This window comes from Lissotriton vulgaris, chromosome 2_1 (genome assembly GCF_964263255.1).
Source record: "Lissotriton vulgaris chromosome 2_1, aLisVul1.2, whole genome shotgun sequence".
In the NCBI taxonomy this organism is placed as follows: domain Eukaryota; kingdom Metazoa; phylum Chordata; class Amphibia; order Caudata; family Salamandridae; genus Lissotriton; species Lissotriton vulgaris.
Window position 1 is genome coordinate 1,725,900,700 of NC_141687.1, and position 22,070 is coordinate 1,725,922,769.

At 43.2% G+C, this 22,070-nt stretch overlaps 1 protein-coding gene across 1 annotated transcript in view; it reads left to right on the top strand.

The window, feature by feature from the left end:
- Nucleotides 1-22,070, top strand: part of LOC147733193 (mucin-5AC-like) — a 245,804-nt gene that overhangs the window by 88,026 nt on the left and 135,708 nt on the right. The window contains exons 17-20 of the mRNA XM_086957733.1: nucleotides 1,475-1,730; nucleotides 12,585-12,625; nucleotides 13,872-13,972; nucleotides 21,107-21,258. Coding sequence (XP_086813859.1) covers nucleotides 1,475-1,730; nucleotides 12,585-12,625; nucleotides 13,872-13,972; nucleotides 21,107-21,258 — 550 coding nt within the window. The remainder of the gene's footprint in view (nucleotides 1-1,474; nucleotides 1,731-12,584; nucleotides 12,626-13,871; nucleotides 13,973-21,106; nucleotides 21,259-22,070) is intronic.

Consider the following 22,070-nt stretch of genomic DNA (forward strand, 5'->3'; position numbering starts at 1 on the left):
AAGCAATTTTGGAATTTTACTGACTTCTGCTGGCCATTTTCTATCAAGACAGTTAAATAGAGGCAGTTGAACAGAAAAAAGTCCCTAAGTGGAAGCGGACAAGTCCTAGGGCGGATCTCCAGAGGCCATAAAGTACATAGACATATAAGTATATACTAAAGTATACATACTAAAGTATGAACTAAAGTATATATACTAAAGTATATACTAAAGTATACACTAAAGTATATACAAGAGGTCTCGAATGCTCGACCTAAAAATGGCAGATACCTTAAGGGAGAAATCTTCGGCTCTTGCTGAACAACCAATGGTATTAAAAGATATTAAAGATGAACACAAAAACTATTAGTGGCACCATTTTGTTGACGCTATAGTAGACTTGCTTCATCTACTACATAGAAAAGTAACTACTAATCAGGTGGACAGCAATACAGACTCAAATGTACCTTCAGAAGCTAACATTGAAACCCGAATATCTGAATCAAACATACACAGCAGTCAAAACCTTGATGACACAAAAAACGAGCAGCTCAACGAGGTCATTTTTATCCCAAACAAACAACAAAACCCATCGATAGCTGTCTCCGTTATTGAAATAATTCAATCTGCTGAATTAACAATCTTAATTTTTGGCAGGTCCAATAGGTGCTTTCCCATGCCTGGTATAAGGCTGGATTTGAAAATATAATTATGCCAGGGCTGAACATTAGAGCACATGATAACAAGCTCTATTCCCCCGAGCAATTAAGAGTATACACCCTGTTTATTTATGTATTATCTTTGATAGTTCATTTCAATCCAACCGTTATTTTAACAACATCTTGTTTTACATAATTACTCCAGCAACACGAATTTGGGGACCATATTATCAAGAAAGGGCGATACATTATCGCCACTTTTATTGGCAGGAAACTGCCACTAAAGCGGCGATAATGGGCTTGATAATATGCCCTTGTAAATTTCCATAGAAGCCCAGGTTCTGGTGTTAACCTGGGCTTCTATGGGAATTAACAAGGGCATATTATCAAGCCCATTATCGTCGCTTTAGCTGCAGTTTCCTGCCCATAAAAGTGGCGATAATGTATCGCCCTTTCTTGATAATATCGCCCCTAGACCTTGAGCACCAGGTAGTTTGTATTTATTCGAAAGCTCATATCTTCCACGATGATATTTGCCCCCTACATTAAAAAAACAATAACACACCATTCTCCCTTGCTTTGCATGGCACAAACATATTCACGGGCTTTCTGAAATCCACGCTTTACTCCCTAACAAGCATAAATGCAAGGGACAGTTGTAAGAGAAATAACTTTGTATTTCGTATTGTAACAAAGCCCCTGATTGTTGCACCGCGGCAGCACTCTGGTTTCCCACTGCATGTCAATACACAGAGACGGTCCGGTATGTGTTTTAATGAAAGGTATTACTGTGAGGAAGGAAAACTCAGGTGTCCCTTCTCCTCTTCTTTCACAAGGTAAATATGCAACCGAATGTGCAGCCACCACGACTTACAACTACAATGTCACCACCTGCCAGCCCAGCTGCCGCGCCATCAGTGAGCCTGACATGACCTGCAACACCCCATTTGTGCCTGTGGATGGCTGTGTCTGTCCTGCTGGGGAATATCTGGATTACTCTGGGGCATGTGTCCCTGCTGCAAGCTGCCCCTGCTACTACCAGGGATCGATTGTGCCTTCTGGTAGCACCGTCAATGGGAATGGCCTCATATGGTAAGATGAACTGTCCAGATCCATCATTGGCAAGCAGGGCGGTTCTAGTTTGATAATGATTCTGATATTCTGTGTTGTGATGAATACCCTGCAAGTACCCTGAGTCTAGAGCTTTCTCGAATCGCATGATCAAGATGTTCAGATCGCATTCCGAGCTCTTGCGGATTAGCGGTCCCTTAGTTATGCAAAAATACCATTCTATGTACCCACCATGGTGAACTAAAAATGATCAGGTCATTTCAACTGAACACATGATTGGTCCATTTATTTATATAAAGAGATAGCATGGAAAATTAGGATTTATCACACTCAAACGCTTCATGCAATGCTTACTTACAGTATCCAAAGAGCTGGTGCAGAAGAGTCAAGACTATATTGTATCCGGTAGGCTCTGGCATGTCCTAATTCTCATTAGAGTCATGAGGGATATTCCTTAAAATATAAGTCCCGCATCCCATTAGACAGACGTAAGATTTGCAGAATCAGTGTCTGTAAACAGATGAGGTTTCCCATGTCTCTGTGATGGAACCTTTGGCAGGAGAAGCTGTATGTGTAAGTGAATTTGTTATGTGATGCATGTGGGAAGTTCAGCACAATCTTTAATTTGCCTCTAATTTCATATAGAACAAAGATAATATCAGACCACAGAATATGCACAGACTCACTACATAAAGGCTTTTTGTCAGTTTACCTAGAAATGGTTGAAATCATGAGTTCTATTCTCCCAGGTACCGGTGGGAACACACCAGGATATCTGCAAAGTCAGCCCCAAGCGCATCTTGCCTCAGAAACTCTGACTTAAAATGGTAACACCATCTTGCACTCTAACATAATATTGACTACCTCTTGGTGCAACATCCCAACCGTACACAGCTTGGAAATAACAATGTGGAAAAGTGCCTGGGAATGTTGATTTAACTAGACATTCCCTTTCCTCAGTCCTTACTTAAGGTGAACTAATTGTGTTACCAGGAGCTCTAAATAAACAAACCTTAGTGCATTAAATTGACTGGCTACGAGTACGTTTGAAGCTGGCTCCCACCTGATTGTTGGACCAAATGTCACTCACATACTCTTCATCTTCTCATAAGTACGGTTTTGAGACCATTTTGGTGTTTTTGCTGCAGGTGGGGAAAGGCACATCCCAATAGACACATTTGCAATAGCTAAGGGAAGCCCGGTGCTTACTTGTCTAAGACTTGAATCTATACCATCCCTTGGAGAGGGGGTACCGATAGACTACTCTAGGGTGTGCTGCAGTTATCTTGCTCTGCTAGATCTCCTTGACCTGAATCAGAGTTCCAAAAAACTGAATAATCACACATCGGGCATTGCACCTCAGGCACTTAACCAATCCTACTCACGCATCGTTCAAGGATAGGCTCTGGCAGACAATCTCTTCTACTCTTTCCTGTTCCACTGCCAAATGTATGTCCAAAAGGACTCAGACATCAAGGGCTTGGGTCACTTTTCCACTTCTCAAAGAAGCATCTAATTCAAGGTAAGCTCCCGCCAATGGTTTATAGATAACTTCAAATTACTTAAATATTTTGGGCTCGATTTATATGTTGGCAGGAAGGAAAGTCTATCATGGAGGTGACAGAGTTCCCTCCCCACTAGCATAGTGGTCCGCCTGCCCAATCTATTTTTGGGTGGACCTTAAGTTTGTCCATGGCTGAGACTACTTTGTCTCTGTCATGGCAAACTTCTCCAACAGCCCTGGGGAGTAACAGCTGTTAGAGAAATGGCAAATGTCCTCCTGCCCAATTTAGATGGGAGGACATGTAGACATTTTTTTACTCTCCCTCACTGCCAGGCAAAATCTAGTGGTGGGAACAATAAAATTGCAATAATTCTTCCCTTGCCATGAGAGATGACTCCAAAGGCTGTGGGAGAATTACTTGCTTTCTTTACAAAAGAAAATCTTGTTTTGTGTTTGTCTTTTGGCAAAGAAAAAGAATACTCTATGCTACAGGGCTGCATCCTGCTGATGCAGCTCCATAGCACAGAGTATATTGCATTGGTAGTAAACGCCATCACCGCGGATCTTGGCTATGCTTTTATAAATGACTGCATGCTTGGCTGCCATATATATATCTGGCTGGCAACTCCTCTGTTATGGGGACGGAGTAATTTACTCTGTGCCCATGTATTGCTAGGTGATTTATTAGTAGGTGCAGGTAGGTACCTACCACTAGTAATAAAGCCACAATCTCAATATGAGTTCAAGTCAAGTTCTCAATACATTATTCTTTTGCTCATCTCTTGGTAGATGGCTGTAAGCAGGCAGGCTTAACTTAGGAGACAGGTGTGTACAGCATCCAGAAACACCAATACATTACATAAGTAAAACAAAACACACAATAAAAAATCCAATACCAATTCATAAAAATAGGCTATATTTGTATGAACAAATAGATGCCAAAAAGACAAAAATCCAATGTAGAAAACCAGAGCTAAGAATTTTTAAAGAATAAACTCTTTCAAGTGCTTAAAACACTAGTGCAAAGTTGGGAGATCTGATTGCACTGACCAGGACGAAGTCAAAGTTTTGAGGACGACTGCGATGGAGCCCTGGTTGGATAGTGGAAGGCCTCTGTCAATATTTTCCCTTCACACTTAGAAACTTTTCTGGAGAATTTTCCCATGCCGTCGGGCAAGACTCTTCATCAAGCCGGATATGGTCGACGTAGTTGCCTTTTTTCTGTGCCAGGACCGCTTGTGTCCCTTTGTGACCAAAGAGGATAGACCTTGTAAGAAACCAAAGTATTAGTTAAGGTGGGTGAGAATCCACCTCAAATAATAATCACAATCTTTGTCAGGGTGAATCACAAAAGTAATTACATAAACCTTTGCTTAACCTTCTGGTAGCTTTGCAAAAAGCAGTCATGCCTGACTTATAGGCAATGTGTAAAGTATTTATACAGTACGCAAAAACTAATACAGTGAAAAACAAAACAGGAAAAATCCCAAACCACCTTCGAACAATAGAGGATATTTTAATACATAAAATGATACCAAAATGAGAAAAATCTTATCAGTAGAGCCGGAGATATGACATTTTGTAACTTGAAGTAGAAATAACGACAGAAAGTTCAAAGCGCCAATTGTGGTTAGCTAGTTGAAATAGACAGGGTCAAAGTCAGAAGTTAGGGCCAACCACGAAGTAGCACAAGCCAGATACATGTTTTTCCTGGTGAAAAATTTACCTTTGGGTTTCAAAATGACAGCTTGTTGTTGAAGAGTGGGGTCCTAGAGCGGACGTCAACAAACAGGCGAAAGCTTAGAGCAGGCAAAGTCTATGCCAAGGAAGGCCTTGACATTGATGGATTGAAGCTTCGCACCCTTTCTGATCAAGCCCTCTACATACATTTCTGGAAAACCTGAGCCGGGAAAACCAGCAAACTGAGGCTGACCATTAATTCAGCATCAATGGTCATCCAAGTTTCCGTCAGTTCCCTGGGGAGAAAAGTGGCAAAATGTTTCTGAGTGCCAGATCTTGTAGCTTGGGGACATGAGGAGTACACTATGACGCCAGTCAAGGGTCCAGGACCTAGGAGGAACCACTTGGGGATTGGGTCTCACATCAAGAGAGGCCAGCAACAGGGCAGGTTCGGTTGGTACTGGTCAGCTGAGCAGTTGCATGAAAAGGCTTCTGGCAGATTGTTTTGTCCCTGTATCTCAAACAAGAAGTCAGACAGCTGACCCTTGGAGTCCCATCTGGTGTTCTGGGCTCAAGATTAGTCCAGTCATCTACAGGCAGCATGGCAGTCCTTCTGATTTTCCCCAGGTCCAGGAGATTTCTGAGCTTGGGAATTGTGAATGCCACATTCATGCCCAGTGCCATCCTGTGGGGGCAGGTTCCTCCTAGCCACTTCCTAATCAAAGGGGTAAGTATTCCAAAGGGTGACCTTTTCTACTATTTCAGTAGCTCCTGTGTGTTTTACTGTAGGATAATCCATAGTGGGCCTCACTACCTAAATTCAACACTGCAGCACCCTTCTCCTCTGTTCAGAGCTCCCTGTGCCCATCCAGCCGGACGTGTGACTATGATTATGGGGAAACATTCCCTTCCAAACCATTTCTATGGCAGCTCGCCCATCCCACTGGCATGGGATTCACTGAAGTTGTTAAAAAATCATCCGCCCATAAAGATCAGGCTGGAAGTCAAAGAAGAGCATTTATTTTTTAGTGTAAGACGTATAAAAGCGCCTGGTTTGGCCAGTTCCAGAATCAGAAGCATCAGACCTAATGCCAAAGCTATGGAACTACAGAAACGTTTCAAAAAAGTGTAACATATTAAATATATAGAAATAACAGATTTGACACATGCCTATGTGTAAGCTACATCTACCACTGACAGGGTAAGCGTCCATTGAAGCTCTGGAAAGGAGCTGACACATACCACAGACCATCCTCCTCAAAGATGAAAAGGACCACTCCACTTCCAAGGTTTTTGTCCACAGCCTGGGAGCAATCCACATCTCATATCAGGAGAGCCATCAGCAGCCAAGTGACAGAAAGATGCTTTAGGCTTAGGCAGGAAAATGACAACTTTTTAAGAGTGCTATTTCTAAAGTAGGAATATAAAATCCGCCTTGACCATTACGTTTGATTTAAAATTACTGTTAAAATTAATCCTTGAATAATTTTTCAAGGGTGCTCCCCTACTAAAATTAAGGACTAACGGGTTCTATAGTGTTGACCAGTGTTTTCCTGTGGGAGCGACAGTCCTGCCACAGTGAAAAATGGCTTTAGAGGTTTTTCATTATCAGGACATTAAAAACATTAAATATGCATTTCCTATATTTAAGATACTAACAGCTTGATTCATGAACGGGCCGTTTTGCGAGGCTCAAATAGCGAATCATAAGGAATCGCTATTTGAGACTCGCAAAACGGTATTCATGTAGGAATCGCAATATTAATTGCGATTCCCACTGATTCCCAGTCATTCCTCATTTGCGATTAGCAATTAGCTAATCGCAAATGAGATTGCGAGTACAAGGGTGCCAGGGGTGTCCAAAGGACACCCTGTAGCACCCCTGCAATGGAAATTAACACAGGTGTTGCACACACACATGTCCAAAGGACATGTGTGTGTGTAACGTGCAACTCAGAAAAATGCATTTAAATGCATTTTTCTGAGTTTTTGCAATTTACCACGAGGTTTGACCTCGCGGTAAATTGCGGCCCGAAATTGCGATTTCGCAATTGTAAAATGGATGATGAATTACATTTAAGGAATCTCAAATAGAGATTCCTTAAATGTAAATCCTCGCAAATATGCGAATTAGCAAATAGCGATTTTTGCATTTGGGATGTTGAATCCCAAATGCAAACATCGCACTCGCAAAGGGCCAGATTCTCAGAATCTGCCCCTTTGCGAGCCGATTTAGGCTTCATGAATTAGGCTGTATGTACACTGCCAAACTGATGGGTGACTTTTAAGTATTAAAAAGTGAGGTTTTGGCGTGGAAAAAAGGCTTATTTTCCCAGATCAAAATGGCAGTTTAAAACTTCCCTTCCAAGATGAAGAGGACACACAGATGATGGACGGAATGCCGAACAAATCAAACATTCGTCCCCAGTCAAGGGATCTGCGTTAAATCCATCATTCTTTTGCTCACCATGCCACCCCAGTTTGGATCCATTCATATGCAAATCAATCCTGACCCTGTTCCTCATGGGAACAGTCCAACCCGAACTTCCAGGCCAGGTCCTCCCTGGACCGGAAACAAGCCTCACCCCTCATCAACCAGGCTAGCTTGAATCCAGAGACGCAGTGAGCCAGAGCACACCTTAGACATGCTTTCTAGTGCTAATTCAGCCAGTTTAGTGCTGCTACACTCTGGTAACATTTAATTTACAGTCCCTGGTTACATGTAGTGTCATTTAGGAGGGCCCAACACATACACTAAATACCCCAAAAAGAAATATGCCAATAATACAGTGTTTAAAGGGAGAGCACACGTTCTTTACCACTGGTTAGCAGGAATTAAGTGCGCAGAGCCCCGTGTCCAGCAAAAACGGGTTCAGCAAAAGAAAGCACACATTTGGGAAAATACCAAACAAAAGATTATCATTTTCAACAGCCATCTCCTTCTTACACCCCAAACCTACTCAATCCCATGGCAACTCACTTTGTAATACCACTGTCATTCTGATCATTGTGCCACTCTCATCTGAGCTGTCTACCCCATTGAGCAAATACATCTGGATAAAGGCATGGAATTCTTTCAAACCATTGGGACCCACAGGAGCAAGCCACTGAACCAGTTTTACTACAGTTTAGCACAAGTGAATGTGCAGGAGACATGTAGACCTACATCATAAGACAGTACTGGGAGGGCAGCAGTGAAGGGGCAGGTGGGCTCCGCAGCTAAGCGGCAAAGTGCAAGGGTGACATGCTTTAAGCCACTCTTATTTTTATTCTAAAATATTTCCGCAAACTCTGCGCTAACAAAACTCCAAGATCCAAAATGCCATCAATTTGGCAAAAAATCCTATAACTGAAAAAAAAGATGGGACTTGCTGATGTGAAGTGGTTTTAGTGCCTCTTGACTGGCCATGACACTTAACAGATAAGAAAACTTACAGTTTGCCAGACTCATTCTGATAACAGCAAAGGAGAATGCTAAAATGCCCCAGGTCACCAGCAATGGCACTCTCTCTTGATCAGTCCATGCTGCATACAGCTTGTGGAAATGTAGGAGCAAAACCAGAAAGTGAAAGTTCTTCAGCTAGTGACTCTTCGTGCATGTGGGTACTGTTGTGCACCACCGCAACCTTGTAGGGATATCCCGCCTTTCCATGAAAGCATATTTATGATAGTATGGGTTCTCATCCACTAGCTGAAGGGCATGCCTCCTACCTTTCTCCAAGATTGTAATTGTCCGGCTTGACAGCACACCTGCTGCCAGACAATTATAAAAGCATCATCAGTCTAGTCCAGTATTTTTGTAAAGCACATGGCTACCTGAAGGCCTCCCAGTGTTGCAGGGATAATAGGGCTGCAGGGGAATCAGTCAAGAAAAAGCCACATCTTCAATACCTTATGAAAGGGGAGTTCGGTCTCCATTAAGCGGAGCTCCAGAAGCAGGGCATTTCGAAGATTAGGAGCCAAAAACGAGATGGAGCCCCGGCCTCATCAGAATCTTTTAATCCTAGGAACCCTTAGGGCCTGAGCAGAAGAGGATCTAAGAGTTCTCATTGGCACGTATGGAGAGGCTACCGGTCTCAACAGAGAGGGCCCTTTGCTATTGAAAGCCCTATACAGAATGCAGAGTGTATTGAATTGCTCTCGACATTCCACTGGTAACCAGTAGAAATCCTTGAGAGCCATCCTAGCAGACTCGTGTTTAAGAATTTTCATAAAAAGAAGGGCAGCAGCGTTCTGCACAGTCTGCAACTTTCTAGTGACACAGCAGGCGAGCCGAGATACAGTGCATTCCAATAATCAAGGTCGGACAGCACAAGGACCTGGATGATCATTCTCCTAGTTGTAAAAGGGAAAAGGGAAAGAACCTTTCTCAGCAGTCTCAGGATGCCATAACACGAGGTGGCAAGATTCTCTGCTTTATGGTCCATGGTGAGACTGGTGTCTAACCACAACACAAGATTCTTTTTTGCTCTTTTGGGGGATATTGACTTGCTCAAGATGTCAGATAGAATACACAGAAGGTTGCTAGCAAAGTTATTCCCAAGCAGCATCACTTCTGTTTTGTCCTCATTAAGGTTTATTTTGCCTCCGGCCATCCACCTGGCTACTGCTTGGATGCAGGGAGCCAAAGAAAGATGGCTGGAGCAGATCCTTCAATTTAAGGAAAACAGATAAAGATCTATTGACGTATTTTTCTGTAAGCTTGGAGACTCCAGGAAGCAAAGTGATTGACCTAAAGTTGCTCAAACAAAGGAGATCCAGATTAGGGTTCTTGTGCAGTGGCTTAACCATAGCATGCTTCTACAGCTGGGGAACAACCCTACCCAGAGAGGAGGCAGTGGTTTAGCAACTTTGTAAGTACTGGGATAATGCATTTTGTGCCCTACCTTAAAATCTGGGGGGGGGGGAGGGATGGGGTCCAAGGGAGAGACAGATTTTAGTGTATTTAGTAGATCATAACCAGGTTCACAGAGATCTTAAGAAATGTAGTAAGAACACTGTGGCAATCCGAGGGAGGAACGATGTGGTGGGACACCACAGAGTAGAGAGTATCCAGAATGGAGCAATAGATATCCAAGATTTTCTTCTGAAAGAAAAGATCCAAATAGTTATTATGCTCCACAGGGGCAACTGGAGTAGAGCTGGTGATTGGAGGTTCTGTAATATTTTTAAGGATCCTAAAGATCTCTTAAGGAGAGTTGGAGGAATTAATGTTCGAGAAAAAAAAGCAGATTGAGCAAATTGTATTTCTGCATGGAAGGATCTGATAGACTTCCTGTATACATCTTTACTAATCTCATCATAGTTCCTTCTTCATTTCCTCTCCAGGTGCTTACACTCCTTCCTTAGAGCCAATAGATGATCATTAAACCAAGGGGAGTTGTGTGTCTACTGGGTGTCTTTCCACTATGTAACACGAAGGACCTCATCCAATGAATTGAGCATCCAAGCTGTAAACTGAAGATCTATGGTATTGATGCTTCCAGAGTCTCTAGCCAGTTTTTGAGATGTAGTTTGGACCAGGCACACTCAACTACCTGAATGGTGGGGGAGGTACATATACAGGAGATTTGGTGAGATAAAAAGGGACCAAAAAATTGTCCATCCAGGTTAGTGGAAGGGGATCTGGACTTGAAGTTTGTGAATATTGATAAAAACAAGATCAATCATGTGACCTTTATCATGGGTCAGGCTCTCCAATAACTGCCTTAACTCCAAGGAGAACAAAGCAAAACCAAAGGGGATGTTGGACGGAGTGTTGAACAATGCAAGCACTCACCCCCAGTCAACTGATCTGGGTTTAATCCATCATCATTCTTTAGCTCACTCCACCACCCCAGTTCAGACATGGCCATGTGCAAATCAGTCTGACCCTGTGCCTCATGGGAACAGTCCAGCCTGAACTGCCAAGCCATGTCTTCCCTGGACCGAAAGGAAGCATCCTGGGACCGGTTTCTGGCTAATCAGCCATCATCAGCTAGGCTAGCTTGAATCCAGTGGCAACGTGAGCAAGGGACCCACGTCTGGGTATACCCTGCCAACTTGGGGCGAACAAAGCAAAACCAAAAAGGGGATGATGGATGGAGTGTTGAACAATGCAAGCACTCACCCCCAATCAACTGATCTGGGTTTAATCCATCATCATTCTTTAGCTCACTCCGCCACCCCAGTTCAGACATGGCCATATCGTCCATCATCGCCTTTCGTATCGCTTAACTCCAAGGAGGCCATACAAAGTAAGAGGGTTTTGGAGGCACAGGCATTTGTATCGTCCTTATGAAGATTGAAGTCACCAAGTAAGGTGAATTGGGCCTGTCCATAGCTAATCCAGCAATTACTTCAGGAAGGGCCACCTGCTAAAATTGGGTATATGGGCCAGGTGGTCTATACAAACGTAGGCCTGAAAATGTAAAAGTAGAACAGATAGTTAATGAAAAGCGCAGAGTTTCAGTGCCCTGGATATTAAACACCATAGTTTTAGACTTTATCGATTCCATGTATATAATTGCTATTCCGCCAACAGTTTTGCCCAGTCTGACTCCCCATATGAAGCAAAACACAGTGGGAAGGGCTTGCACGACATGAGGCCCAAAGCCTCTGTTAACCATGTCTCAAGGAGAAATAATACATCCAGCGTAGAATCAGCAGAGACAGAAGACGTCAAGTTTATTGGCACCCAAAGACTGACAATTCACCAGACCAAAATGCTAGGTAAGAGGTGAAGTGGAAGAAATATGAGAATGACTCGGTCCGGACTCACCAGATCATACTCAGTGGTTGCAAGAACAGAAAAGTGAGCTGGGGTCAATACAGAACAAACAAGCCGAGAGGCAGGGGTGCATGTTGTTATAGGGAATAAGTTGTGTGCTTCCACAAAAAGTGCTTGGTTTCCCCAGCTGTAATCATTTTGTTTGTTTATGTATTTGCCTGAGCTTGAACTTTCAGTGGTACACACATAACATTGTAATGCTATTAAGGTGGCTTAGATAACCAGATAATTTATGTTATGTTTCTCTGGCAGGAGCAAAGATAAAACAGCCAGTAATCCACATGGATTTTTAGGTCTTGCTTGACAGTGCAAATGTCACGTGATTTTTTTAGCCTACATCAATATTATTCTGCAGTTCTCTGCTTCTACACAAATATATATCCATTCCCATGCTATTTTATTGTGATGCTTCACATTACCGTACAGCCAGGCCTATTGACATTGCCAATGCATGTTTGTATTAAACCTTCAAGCGTTCATGCTTTGAGAAGTTCTACAGGTAGTTCGGTGCACACTGAGCATCGAATTGTTAAAGGGACACTGTCACCTCGTGTCACTGCATACAGTAAACATAAGATGAGGCCGAGGGTGGCCACCTCAGGCTTAGGAAGTGGAAGTGCATGTTCTCATGCACTGCAGGGCTGCGGGGGTGACCATTACGCCCCTGAGAGGCATGCAGTGTCATGGTGGATATTTTCCTTTGTCACAGCTAGGGCTAGATTTACTAAAGACAAATGCATGCAAATGCTATATTTATTCATAGAGATGATCGACGGAATTCAAAATTCCTGATGCTTAAAAATGCAGGTAAATGAGAGAATGCAAGCTTCAGTTTATGTGCTATGCTTTTTAGGAACTTGAATATCTCATTCTGATAGAGAAACGTGGTACAAGTCTAACATTTTTATTGGTTCTTTTTCAGTACCTGCACCAGGGGAATTCTAGACTGCAAGCACAGTGAGGGTAAGGGTTGTTATTTTTTCCAATGTTTGCACTTGTTACACGGCTCTGAGGTCTGTGCATCTTGTAGTAATGTGATTGGAATTCCCTATAGTTGTGGCAAAACATATTGCCATTTTTGCATAATGAAAATGTTATTGAAGTTTAATTTTAAACGTGCCTCGCTATAAAAACAAGCCAGATTTGTATGGTTTAAGATTCGTACATTGACAGTAGGCATACATATGCCAGTGCAGTGAGACAACTGTCAGAAAAAAATATGCACTTACTCCCTAATTTCACACTTCAAGTATTTTACAATTTGCATGTTTCAAAATATTTGTGGTATGCATTTGCCCAGTATATTCAAAGGAACCACAAATACAATATACAACATTTTTTGAAAAATCCTGTTACAACTAAAACTGCAGATTTCAAAATATCAATAGTTTTGCAAGATCTCAGAATATACCCACATTTTCTCAACCCCAATACATTTCTGAAATAATTCAACTTTTCTTGTCCTAATATAGGGCCCGATTCACAGAATGAATTTAAGACTCAATCCTAAACTTACTACTATTTTGGTATTCACAGAAGGCACTTACTCATTTCGGTATTCACAGAAGGCACTTACTCATTTCGGTATTCACAGAAGTTAGTAGTCCTAACTTTAGGACTCCTAAATGCCTTCTGTGAATACCGAAAGTCTTAAAATTAGGATTTTTCTCAATTTAGTAGTAGTAAAGTTAGGATTCCTGACTTTAGGACTCCTAAATGCCTTCTGTGAATACCGAGAGTCTTAAAATTAGGATTTTTCTCAGTTTAGGAGTCCTAAAGTTAGTCCTAACTTTACTACTAGACGAAAACAGCAGACATTTTCCACCTGTTCTGTGCAGGTGGAAAGTGTTGAGAAAAGTCTGGTGGGAGTCAGGGAAGTCTTGTGCCTGTCCAGAGAGAGCATTATCTGCACTCCAATATTGCTGCTGGGGTTGGGCAGGCACAAGACAGCCACTCCACCTGCAGCGCCTGACAAAATCTAATGTATCCAGCCCAGAATTATAAGGCCTGTAGTTCATAGACCCCATACTTCTTGGCCTGGAGAACCTTGGATATTGTGTAGTGCCAGGATTTCTTTCAACCTGAGTTATCATTCTAGATGGAATTCTGCCACTTTCTAATGAGGCCTTTGGTGTGATGTGGTGTGGGGTGGTGCAGTGTAATGTGAGAAATGTGATGTACTTTTTCTCTACACTTCTCTTTATTGCAGGTTGTAAACCTCCACAAATCTTCTTCAACTGTAGCAGTGTGCCACCGGGCGCTTCGGGGTCTGAATGCCAGAAAAGTTGTCAGAACTTGGGTGTCTCTTGCGTAAGTCCAGTTCGTAAAGCATCACTGTATTGTGCTACATGTTGGTTATAAATATAATGAGTTAGGCAGCATGTGTTTCGAAGAACTGTGAGCAGACCTACTTTAGCCCTGGGATGTTGCGCCTAATATGGCTACTCAAAGCACTGCAGTCATGAGGCGATGAACTGTCATGGAGATCCTATGATGCTTGCACAATATAAACCATGGGCTGATTGGCATGAGATAGGTATGTTTTATTAAAATGGAATTGTGCAATACTAATGAGTTTCGAGGATTAAAGTTAGGCCTAGCTTGGTTCATTAGACTTATGCATAGGTGCTGAAATATGCTGCCCATATTGTTGAGTGATTGATTCTCTTGGCTATGTCTTTTTAATTTTGTGGAGAGTTGGAAAAAGAGAATAACGTTTTTATTTGTAAGCCTCTCTTAAAAAATGTTATCTTCTTTTGTGAATCTGATTCTATTTTTCCACAAATAGGCACAGTGTAGTTTAGAGATTTCGTGTAGGACAGCAGCACCCTCACTGTTTTTCATTTCAGGGACAGTGGGAGCAGAAGACAGTGTGGGGGAAGTAGTGCCTTTGGAATGGACCTGTTGTTGTTGTTTGCCTCTGTAGTAATGGTGCTTGTGGTGTCAAGGTAGCAGATCTGGTCCATGAGTACAGCTTGGGTTCGTGGGGTACACTTCCTTTACTTTTTGATGATTGCTATATGCCGTGTCTTTATTTGGCTCAATGTATTTTAACTTTTGGGGAGGTATTATTTTACAATTATATTAATGACCAGAAAAGTACAAGAGTTTCATTTTGGTATTTTATAATCATGAATCCACAGTAATTCATCCTGGCTGCATTGACAGTGATCCTATGCATTTCCTCCTCCTTTGCTTTGCAATGTAGCACTGAAGCTGTGACAATGCTGCCAGTGAGGCAGTGCTGTTGAGAACAAGCTAGTTTTTAGAATGAGTCAGGCAGTTCTATGTTGAGAGCTAGTCATTACTTCCCATGACAGCCCGACTGACAAATCAAGAAGCCCAGTGATCGATTATCGTAGTAATGTCCTACATGGATGATGATAAACTGAATGTCACCCACATAGGACAATACTTTGCACCCACATAATCTGATCATATTCCACAGAGGCCTAAAATTCACATTAAGAAGCAGTCGGGACAGAAAAGACCTCAGTGGGATGTCCAGGGAAAACAAGGTACTTTGGGGTTCGTAAAGTGCTAACTTGAGTGATTCTGTAAGGTTTGTGGGAAATAGAATGACAGAAACCACTTCTTGAACATGGAATGGTTCACAATGCTGGGAGGTCGAATAACTACTCTGGCTGCATATACCTCATCAACAATAGCCTACAGCTTTTCTGTTGCAAAAATCATAGCATTCAAAAGTCCTATCATGAATTGGAAACTCAGGTTCCAGGGGGTCGAGTGCATCCTAGTTCTCCAAGAAAGTGCCCAGTTGTTTTAGTACATTTTTTTCTCAAGGACTTTGTCTGATGCAGGGATTTGACAGCATGGCTGCAATCAGCCATTTCTCTAGACACAACCATTGCTTTAAAGGGGGTGCCATTTAAACAATCATTGAAGGGGCAAATGAACTAAAGCCCCTTGTGTCATGTAAAAATGTGCTCACCAAGCACACTCCCTACATTACTACCTAATGGCTCCACCACTGTTATGTTATGTCATGTTACTTTATTTTTATATAGCGCAAATCACCACTTGTCTCTAAGCGCATCTAGAGAAAGAACAGGTCACTAGCTTAAGAAGGTCTAGTGGCAGCGGAGGCAGCACTTAAACCGATGTCAATGTCTCTCTAAACAGGTAGGTCTTTAAAAGCTTTCTAAAGGAAAGAACCGATTCCTTTCACAGGTTCTCCGGTAGATCATTCCAGATCTGTGGAAGGAGGACCGAGAATGTTCTGCCCCCTTTGGTTTTAAGATTGTACCTGGGAGAGGTAGAGCCCGGCCGGGAACTTACTTTTTTTACTCTTTTATATATTTCGGTGCATCCCATGAATAGCCTTGTGGGCTATACAAAGACTCTTAAATTGCACGCGCTGTTCAATGGGCAGTCAGTGTAATTTACGTAGTAATGGAGTGGCTCGCGTTCTCCAAGGCAGTCTAAAAATGAGCCTGGCCACTTCATTTTGTACAACTTGCAATCTCCTGAGGAACTTCTGGGGAATTCCCAAATAGAGGGCATTGCCATAATCCAGCCGAGAGATGACAGTGGTGGAAACAATTGATTGTAATACAGAAATAAAGAGGAGAGGCACAAGTCTCCGCAGTTGCCTAAGTAAGCCCGTGCAGATACCCACGACCGAAGAAACCTGGCAGGATATAGACAAATCTGAGTTCATTTTTAGTCCCAGGCTTTTTACTACTGGCACTGGGATTGGGACCACACCCAATTCTGGGGGCCAAAAAAGATCACACCAGGGGCTATTTTGAGTTGGAATTATAAGCACCTCAGTTTTATCTGGGTTGAATTTCAAGGAATTGGCTGCCATCCAGTTAACAGTAAACCTAAGTAGATTTTTTACTGATTCTTGAGCCTTGCCTGTATTGTCAAGCCGGACCAGGAGTTGGGTGTCATCGGCATAGTTAAAGACCTGGCAGTCTCTGTGTGTTAGAGCCTCCACCAAGGGCTGCAAATAGATATTAAAGAGGAGTGGAGACAATGCAGATCCCTGGGGGACTCCACAGGTCAGGGAGTCCAAGGTCGACAGCTGCTCACCCATTTGTACTCTCTGAGTGCGGTCAGTCAGGAAAGATCTTAGCCATTGAAGTGCTTGCCCCTTTATGCCCAGATTAGACAAAAGGTTCAGCAGAATATTATGGCTGACCATGTCGAATGCTGCTGTTAGATCTAATAAAATCAGAGCACTCTGCTGTTTATCGGCCCTAACTCTGAGCTCGTCCAGAACGGACACCATCACCAGCTCTGTGCTATGGTGTGCTCTGAAGCCCGCCTGTCTAGTGTGGAGCAATTGGTGGTCCTCCAAGTATTTTGGAAGTGTTTTCAGGACATGTTGTTCCAAAAATGTTGCTAAAAAGGGGAGCTGTGAGATGGACCTGTAGTTTTTTAAGGCTGTTGTGTCCGCCCCTGGTTTTTTTCAATAGGAGGCTGACCCTTGCTTCCTTCAAATTAGTTGGTAAATAGCCCAGGTCTAAAGACTCGTTGAGTAATCCCAGAGCCTGCCTTTCCAATCCCGGCAGGGCCATTTGGAAAAGCCTCGGAGGACAGGGGTCCATTCGAGAGCCTGATTTAATCTGTTTTGCTAATGCAGCCAGAGTGGCAGAATCAAAACTTGGGAAGCTAGACAACTGGCTGCTAGGGCAAAGGGGGCTAATCTGATCCAGAGAGCTGAAGTCAATGGGGGTTGTTGTGATTTCCGAAATAATGTCCAAAACTTTCTGGAGAAAGAAATCCTGGAATCCATCCCAGTTTGGAAGAGCGATTGTGGGCATTTTTTCCTCTATTTGACTTAGTTCATTCAGAATGGCAAATATCTCTTTTTGTTTTTTTCCTGCCAGAGCAATCCTTTCTTTGTAAAATGAATGCCTTCCTAACTAGGATAGCGATTTATACGTAGCAAAGAGGGCTTTATAGGTTTTTAATTCTGCTGGCTAATAGTTAAGTCTCCACCTCCTCTCAGCTTGGCGGAGGAGTTGCTTTTTTCTCTTAGTGTATTGTCAAACCATGGGGCCGCTTTCCCATTGTCTCTAACCCTTTCTTTCCGTTCAGGTGCCAGTGAATCAATGGCCTGCTCTAGCCGGCAGAATAGGGCTACACCTTTGTGGTCCAGGTTGTCCTCACTCACCACAGGGAAAGGAATTGAGTGAAGCAGAGTTACTAAAGAGTCTGCTTCAACATTTTTCCACAATCTGACCTTCCTCCACAAAGGTGGAGGCCGCAAGAGTGGACTGTCTCTATGGACCCAGCATCTTAACACTTGAGTGGTCCAACCAGGCACAAGGGCTGATATCATTTATCTGTGCCCGCGGTTGTGAAGACCAGATTAGGTCTAAAGTGTGACCTTTAATGTGGGTAGGGCTATTCACCAATTGCTCTAGATCCATAGAGATCATATTGTAATGTAATTGTAATTGTAAAAATATTTATTGAGCGCGATTGCTGCCCGTGGGCGTCCAAGCGCTGAGTTGAAGCAGAGAGGTGACGGAAAGAAGAGTTTAGGGCATATTCGTCTCAAATAGCGCTCCTATGGGCTCTCTTTGCGTCTTGTCCCAATGACATTTAAAATCCCCCACTACTATGAGGTGTTTATATCTGGAACATAGGTCAGTTATAAGTTGCAGAAAACTTTCATTGAAATCAGGGGTAGATCTGGGGGGTCAATACACTACCATCAGTATAAGGCAGGAGGATTTCAAGGAAATGTTTATCCCCAAAACGTCCGCACTGTCACAGTTTTCTGCCAGTATTTTGGTGTCCATAATCACCTTTTAAACAGGACCGCTACTCCCCCGGCCCTGGATACCGCTGGCCTATTGTGCCATACCGCATCAAAATCCATTGGCAAGGCTGTCACAATATCTGGGGTAGATGTGTCCTCCAACCAGGTTTCTGTTAGTGCCAGAATATCAATGTTTCCCTCTTGTAGTAGGGCAAACACTTCGAGATGATGTTTCTGCAAGGAGCGAGTATTGAGCACCGCTACCTTCAGCCCATTAACCGTAGGAGGTCGGGTCTGACCCTGAGTCCACAGGACCACCTCCGTCTCAGTGTGATTGGCCTTCAGTAGGGATTCAGCACGCAACCTTGCTTGCACACTTTCCTCTAACGCATAGTTACCTACCTTGAGTGCCCATAGTGTCTCTGCCACGTAGGCCAGCACCCGGGCAGGGGTTCTGGCCCCTGGTCCCGGCCGGGCGCAGACAGGCTTGCCTCTGGGGCGTTATACAACCTTTACAATGAAACTTTTACAATGCACTACCATTACAACGCAGTCATTACAATGCAAACCATTACAACGCATTGCGCTGGGGGGCGCTCTAGGATAGGGAATACGTTTAATTTACTATCCAACACCTTCCCTAGTGTCCACGGGGACTGGAGTTGGAATAGTAAATTAAACTTTTCACTATCCAGCAGCCCAAAGCGCTATGCGTTGTAAAGGCATGCGTTATAAAAACTGCGTTGTAAAGGCATGCGTGGTAAAAGTATGCGTTGTAACGTCATACATCCCTCTGGGGCACCTCCGGCGTGCCATCAGCATGCGCGCTGCGTGCTTGCATCCCTTGTCTTTAAGTAGGTGTGCAGCAACAATTTCCTCAAACACTAGTACGTGACCCAAGATGGCGTCTTGGGAGCGTGCAAGAAGCCCCTGGTCCCACACACAAGATAGCGACCGGGAGCGAGGAGGCCAAGGATTCCTGCTAAAGCAGCGAGATGTGCGATAAATGTTTTAAGTGCGGGTATGCGGACCTGACCAGGTGGGACAAATTAATCAAAACGTTTTAAAACGATTTTAAAATGAACATCAAAGCACAAACTAAATTTTAACTTTTAAAAACAATTCGGCGAAAATGGTAAATACTGTGAAGGGAACTTCCCCCTCCAAGCGCAGTAATCAGCGTGTGGCACTTCTCGGTCTAGGTAGCTGCGTGCTTGCATCCCTTGTTTTAAGTAGGTGTGCAGCAACAATTTCCTCAAACACTAGTACGCGACCCAAGATGGCGTTTTAGGAGCATGCAAGAAGCCCCTGGTCCCTCACACAAGATGGCGACCGGGAGCGAGGAGGCCGAAAATTCTCGCTAAAGCAGCCAGATGTGCGATAAATGTTTTAAGTGTGGGTATGCGGACCTGACCAGGTTGGACAAATGAATCAAAACGTTTTTCAACAATTTTAAAATGAGCATCAAAGCACACACTAAATTTTAACTTTTAAAAACAATTCGGTGAAAATGGTAAATAACATGAAGGGAACTTCCCCCTCCAAGCGCAGCAATCAGCGTGTGGCAGTTCCCAGTCTAGGTCCACTGTGTTCATGTCGATATGGCAGAAATCAAAGGCAGAGAGTTCTGCTAGATCGCAGAAAACATCCTCCACATGGCCTGCCTACTGCAACATTTCATTGGGATCCACTGGCTAATAAAAATGCACCAGGCATTTACCAGTCTAGCCATGTGACTTTCACCACTTCAGGAGAGGCTAGGATTGAGTCCAAATGGCACCAGCTCTATGGATGGCTCTATGTGCTAACTGTTCAAGAAAGAAAGACTCACTCTCCTAGAGAACCTCTCTGTTCCTGAGTGAAGAACCACCACATGCATCATTTCAAAAATTGAGATGCAATATCCATGAAAGAGCTGAGAACATCGGCTGGTGCTCTTGGCAGTGGATCTAGCAGAGTGAGAGTGAAAGAAGGTAGCTCGGCTTGTTCACATGCTCATAGAGCCAAGTCAGACCCTTGGCTCAGCTCCGGGTTGGCTCTTCCTGTTTATTTGGTGGTTCACCTATCTATGCTGATGCACATAGTCTGAAAACTGCAAAGTGGGGTGTGGCATGATCATTATCAATGTGTAGCCTTCAAGGAACAGGTTTGAATCCTGGGTGGAGCAGCTAAGACTTTCATCTTTTCAAGTTTCATGTAAAGATTAATGGCAACTGATATTGCTTACACACCTTTGGCAACAGGTTTTGTGAGATGGTGTGTACAATACAAGTAGTAACTTTGTGCATGCCATTCTAGCTCATCCCAAGTGTGTGTATTAGACTATATTCCGAAATGTCAGTGATGTTATCGCAGTAAACATTGAGACTAATATTGGAGAAATGATTGTAGAATAAACTTCAGGGATTTAAATGGTTGACGTTTATCCGTAAAGACCGTGTGTAATGGGGGGCACAGAAAAAAATGGAGCTGGCTGCATTTTGGACTACTTAAGCCAAAAACTGCTTTTTCAGTTTAGCAAACTCACAAAAGTTTTGTTTTTATAACCTTCCTGCGTACCCATGGTTCCCAGAAATGTTGAATATTCGGTTGGTCGTGCAAAGGAATGGGACATGAGACCTGAGAGCTATCACTAACCTATGTCAAGTTAAAATCTGTTGTCTCATTCCTTTCTGAGTGACTGCTGTCTCTTTGTCACCATGCAGATCAGCAGACAATGCATCTCAGGCTGCATGTGCCCCACTGGTATGGCACTGAATGGAAGTGGTGGATGCGTACCCATAGAGCAGTGTCCTTGTATCCACAATGGCGTGACTTACCAACCGGGGGACCAGATTCAAGTCAGCTGCAACACGTGGTAAGAAAAATATATTGCATAACACTCAGCCATTAGGAATGCATAAAGGTAATATGAAAGGTGAAGCCTAATGCTGCTGGTGTGATCTATTATTGACAGCATTTTGTATGACCTTAAAGTTCCCAGGAAAACTCTCATCATTTTCTAGGGTATAAAAAGGTAGGGCAGGTTGACATATCATTAAAGGGTGTTACTTCTTCCTACTTAGTATACTTCCAAGGTAAGCCATCTCTCCAGTGCTTCATTTGTAAAACAATAGGCACCAGGGCTTTGTCAAGAAGGCCACCTGAGCTTGCACCACTCATTGCACCGGTCAGCACAGTCATCACTGTACCTACACAACTACTAATCATCACACTGCTAAAATGTGACAATTCAGACTGTTCGAGGCCCCTCAGAGCTTGAATGGTGCGAAGAAATAGCTAACTAGTTCACTGAAAAAGTTGAGAAAATTGAACATTCCCTTTTCCACTATACTAGTATGACATCTCTGCCCACCTGCATCAGTGACCCCTGGGTCACTACTGAATCCTTCCCCCAAGTACTTAACCAACGACCAGCTTGACTTAAATAAACCCAAATGTAATCATGATTGCCTACTAATGAAAAACAGTGCTTTGTGGACAGACTTCAAACTCATGACTGAAAGCGAAGTCTTCAAAATTATCACAAACTTGAACCTCACATCCCACACCTCCGATCCACTCCCCTCCACCATAGTATAGAACCTAAACCACATCAACTCCCTGTTTTATATCAAAAACGTGAACGCCTCTTTTTCATCAGGCTGTGTTCCTGAATCCCTCCAACTA